The 5201-nt window shown below is 35.9% G+C and overlaps 1 protein-coding gene across 1 annotated transcript; it reads right to left on the reverse strand.

The window, feature by feature from the left end:
• Window positions 1-4021: 4021 nt before the first annotated feature.
• Window positions 4022-4960, reverse strand: LOC122218904 (olfactory receptor 2J3-like). The gene has a single exon (XM_042937210.1). It carries the CDS (start codon window positions 4958-4960, stop codon window positions 4022-4024), a length of 939 nt encoding a protein of 312 aa, XP_042793144.1.
• Window positions 4961-5201: the final 241 nt, after the last annotated feature.

The raw sequence follows: 5201 nt of genomic DNA on the forward strand, positions 1-5201 counted from the left end.
TATACTTTAATTAGAAAGCAAAAAAAAAAAAAACCTCACAATGAGATATAGCTATAAACCTACTAGAAAAGCTAAAAGAATAAAGATTGACAATACCAAGTGTTAGAGAGAATGTGGGCAGTTGGAACTCACATATACTGCTCTTTGCAGTGATCATGGTACAGACACTGTGAAAACATTTTGACAGTTTCTAATAAATGTGAACATATACTAGGGACATGATCCATCAATTCCACTACTACCCATTTACCCAAGTTAAATGAAAATTACATGCCCACACAAACACTTGTCTACTAGTTTTCATGACAGCATTATTCATATTAGCAAAAAAGTAAATACTCCCAAAAGACTATTATCAGACAAATGAATATATTGTGCATTATTCATACAATGGAATTCTAGACATCACTTAAGAGGAAGGAGGTACTGACACATGCATAAATTTCAAAGACATCATGCCTAGTGAAAGTCAAACTCAATGATTACTCACTGTATCATTATATTTATATGACATTCTAAAAAAGAACAACAACAAAAGAAAGAAAAGTCTAAACTATAGTGAAAGAAAACTAATCCCTGCTTAAAGCTGTAGGTAGACGAAGAGAATTAATTTCAAAAGAGCACAGTGTTCTTTTGGGAGTCAGGGAAACGTTCTGTGTCTTCATTGTGTGATATTTACATAATTATACGTTTGTCAAAACTCATTGGACTGTACATTTAAATGGATGGATTTTATTGTATGTAAATTATACTTCAATAGACCTGAAAAAAGACAGCCATTTATCTGTTGAAAGGCCGGAGTGGGGGAGGCTGGGTGGCTCAGTGGGCTGAGCGTCCAAGTCCTGGTTTTGGCTCAGGTCATGATCTCGTGGTTTCATGAATGCGCGTCGGGCTCCGCACTGACACTGTGGAGCTGCTTGCGATTCTCTCTCTCTCTCTCTCTGTCTTTCTGTCTGCCTCTCCCCTGCTCATGCCTTTTTTTTTTTTAAGAACAGAAAGACGAGTGCTACATGAGGTATTCCAAATGGTAGTATTTCCAGGGAGGTAGTAGGAGTCCATGTTTTCGTATTTTGTAAAATGTGTGTGATATGTAAAGGGATCCCATCACATGATTTAATATTAAAACTATTATTTAATAAAAAATATATTATATATATGAGCCTTACTTGTGTATAGGTTCATGGGACTCTATCTTGTATCAATGTTCATGTCTAGTAAGAGATTAAAAAGAGGATGAGAGAAGCAAACAAAATCCACAGAGAGGGATCCAAGCACAGCAGACCATGTAATAGTAATGCACTCAGGAGCTTAGGGGAGATCCTGCACTTTATATTCTTAGTTTTATAATTCACTTAATAGGATCTAGATCTTAAAAGAGGTGATAAGCTAAAACTTTAATATCTGAATTATAGCTAAAAAAGTAACGAGTTTCCTTTTTTAAAATTTATTTTTTGAATCCACGTTAGTTAACATTTAGTGTAATAATTTCATGAGTAGAATTTAGTGATTCATCCCCAACATATAATTCCCAGTGTTCATACCAACACCCCTTCCTTAATGCCCATTACCCATTGAGCCCATTTCTCCCCCCAACCTCGTTCCAGCAACCCTTGGTTTCTTTTCTGTATTTAAGAGTCTCTTATGGTTTGCCTCCCTCTCTTTTATCTTATTTTTTCTTCTCTTCCCCTATGTTCATCTTTTTTGTTTCTTAAATTCCACATAGGAGCGAAATCCTATGATATTTGTCTTTCTCTGACTGATGTGTGTCTAAGAGATCACTTTAAAATAAATTGTCCCTAGACCACTGCCCCTATATATAAGCTGACTAGCTTCAGCTGAACATGTCTCCCACTCTGAAATAGAATATGCAAAGTAAGTTTATTTCAAGTGGTGATGGGAGGGGAGTGATATGTGTAATACAGCAGTCAAGCCATTACAAGAAAAATATCACATATTGATATAATTAATTAATTGAAAAAAATCATATATAAGGTTTTTGTAATATCCATACTAATGACAAATATTCATATTAAATTAAGTTTTAAAAGCAAAATTAACATGCCAATCAATGATTTTTATCAATAATTTGTTCAGATAATTAAGATATCCCTTGGATGAATCATATTATTTTTTCAGAACCTAGTTCTATCTGCTTCAGATACTTCACCTAATTGTTCCATTTATGAATTCTCATTAGTTGGCAGTATATAAATAACAATTTTAAAAGTTATTCCCACTATATGTATATGTGTATACATATAGTGGAAAAAAATATGTATATACATTTTTAAGTTTTTTTAAAAAGTAGAAAAAGAAGAGAAGCTTACCTGTACTGTATTACTGGAGAGTCTCTTCCACCCATGACTCATCAGTATTATTATCCACCACTAAGAGTGATAAATTAAAGAATATAGACCAATTTCTTTTTTAACATTAAAAGAAAGAATAACGATGTTTAAAAGAAAAGTTTTAATGTACTTTCAATATGTCATTAAGAAAGCCCAATCAAAACAAATTAAACACATATCGCTTTCTTTGGTTTTATTGAATAGTATCATCTTACAGGAATTACAAATAGTTATTTATTTTTCAAGATTTATGGCCAAACTCCTTGTTTTGTTTTAAATTTAATTAATTAATTAATTAGTTTATTTATTTATTTTGATATTTTTGACAAACAGAGAGAGTGGGGAGGGGCAGAGAGAGAGGGAAACAGAGGATCCCAAGCGGGCTCTGCACTAAGAGTGGAGAACCCAACGTGGGGCTCAAACTCTTGAATTGTAAGTTCATGACCTGAGCCAAAGTTGGACATTTAACTGACTAGCTACACAGACACCCCTTGTTTTAAATTTTAAAAAGCTATCCTAATTTATTAGCACTGTGCCCAGTGACAAATTAAGTCATATAATGATACTTTATTTTTTTTATCTTATATTGTTATTTCCCCCACCAGAAAATGAGTTCTATTCAATCAAAAAGTGTTTTATTCATCTATTTCAACAAAACTCTGAAATCTAGAAGATATTTAGCTACTGAGGTAAATGAATAAATGAATGAGTAGATGAATAATTGGATAGGTGAATAAATGAATGATTTTGAACAGATATTTCTTTATATTGTTCAATGTGACAAGCATATAGACCCATAGAATAAAACACTATAATATAGTATCTGAAAAAAAGTATGCTTCAACCAAAGAATTGTCATACATCTTTTCACCATTTAGCTAAATTGAATGCCTGTGAATGACCAAAAACTCCATTCATCTATGTCTTTACTGCTCCCATCTTTTTGTAGATATTATTGCTCAGTCCATAATTTAGCATATTATTCTTTTATTTATTTTTAAAGTTTTTATTTATTTATTTTGAAAGAGAGAGAGAGAGCCAGTGGGGAACAGACAGGGAGACAGAATCCCAAGCAGGCTCCACACTGTCAGTGCAGAGCCAGATGTGGGACCTGAACTCACAAACCATGAGATCATGACCTGAGCCAAAGTCAAGAGTCCAATGCCTAATTATCCTGAACCACCCAGGCTCCCCTTAACATATTATTTTTAAAACTCAGCTCCTAGTGAAAACTGGGTGGCTCAGTCAGTTGAGCATCCAACTCTTGATTTCAGCTCAGGTTATGATCTCACTGTTTGGTGAATTCAAGCCCACATGAGGCTCAGTGCTTTATGGAGCTTGCTAGGGATTCTCTCTCTCTCTCTCTCTGATCCTCCCCAACTTGTGCTTTCTCTGTCTCTCTCAAAATGAATAAATAAACTTTAAAAAAGTCCCTAATTTCTATGGACACTAAATATGGAATTATTAAAGATTAAAGTGTTACAAATCAAAAAGTTACCTCTAGATAATGTTTTAGAATTAGTCAATAAAATGAATCCAAAGTTAGGACTGAACTTTCTTCTATGCTTTCTGGGTTGTAGACTAAAATAAGTATCAAAGAAAGAGGGAAACCACCTTCCAAGATGGACCAGACTCTGAACAAAAGTTGCAGGATAAAAATTGTGATCTCTCTATCACAAATCCCACTCCCATCCCACTAGTCTCCTTACTGCCCCTCTTACATCTTTGTTTCTGAGAGTGTAGATTAGAGGATTGAGGCTAGGCGTAACAACAGTATAAAAGAGGGCAATGAACTTGCCTTGATCTTGAGAACTTCCTGATGGTGGCTGCAGATATATGCACATGATTGGAATGAAAAAGAGAGACACAACCATAAGATGGGATCCACATGTTCCAAAGACTCTCTGAAGTTTGACTGATGACTGCATCCTAAACACAGCCAGGGCAATGGCAACATATGAGCTGAGAATCAGGATGAGTGGTATGAGGACGAAAATGGAGCTCATGATCAGGAGGGTCAGCTCATTAGCACGGGTATCAACACATGATAGTCGCAGCACTGCTGGAACCTCACAAAAGAAATGGTCCACTTGGTGATGTCCACAGAGGGGGACCCAGAAGGTAAAGGAGGAATGAAGTGCTGAGGTGATAAAGCCACTGATCCAGGAAGCCACAGCCAACAGGTGGCAGAAACGAGGGTTCATGAGCACGGTGTAATGTAGGGGTCTACAGACAGCTGCATAACGGTCATAGGACATGACCACCAGGAGGACACACTCTGTGGTTCCCAGTGCGAGGACAAAGTAAAGTTGAATCATGCAACCGGCATAAGAGATGGTCTTTTCTGGGCCCCAGAGATTGACCAGCAACTGAGGGATGGAGCTGGTGGTGTAGCAGAGATCCAGAAAAGAGAGGTTTGAGAGGAAGAAGTACATGGGAGTGTGGAGACGGGCATCCAGGCATGACAAGACAATGATAAACAGGTTGCCTATCAATGTCGTCAAGTAGAACATCAAGATAAGCACAAAGAGAATTACTTCCAGATGAGGCCAATGTGAAAAACCCAGTAGAATAAAGTAGCCTTCAGAACTTGCATTTTTCCCCATCATCATTCATTTTTTCCAGTACCTGAAGAAAGAACCATAAACTCAAAGGCTGATAACTCAAAGGTTGTTAAACACTGGTCAGTAGTGTGGGCAAAACCTATGCCATTTCCAAAATGCTCTTGTTTCAGTAACATTTTTATAGTTTTGTTTTTATTTTTCATTCACATATTTCTTCTGTTGTAGATAAAATCAATAACTTCTGAAGTGAATGAGTTCTTTTTATGAATCACTAAATTGCTATTGGATA

This window comes from Panthera leo, chromosome B2, assembly GCF_018350215.1.
Source record: "Panthera leo isolate Ple1 chromosome B2, P.leo_Ple1_pat1.1, whole genome shotgun sequence".
NCBI lineage: Eukaryota > Metazoa > Chordata > Mammalia > Carnivora > Felidae > Panthera > Panthera leo.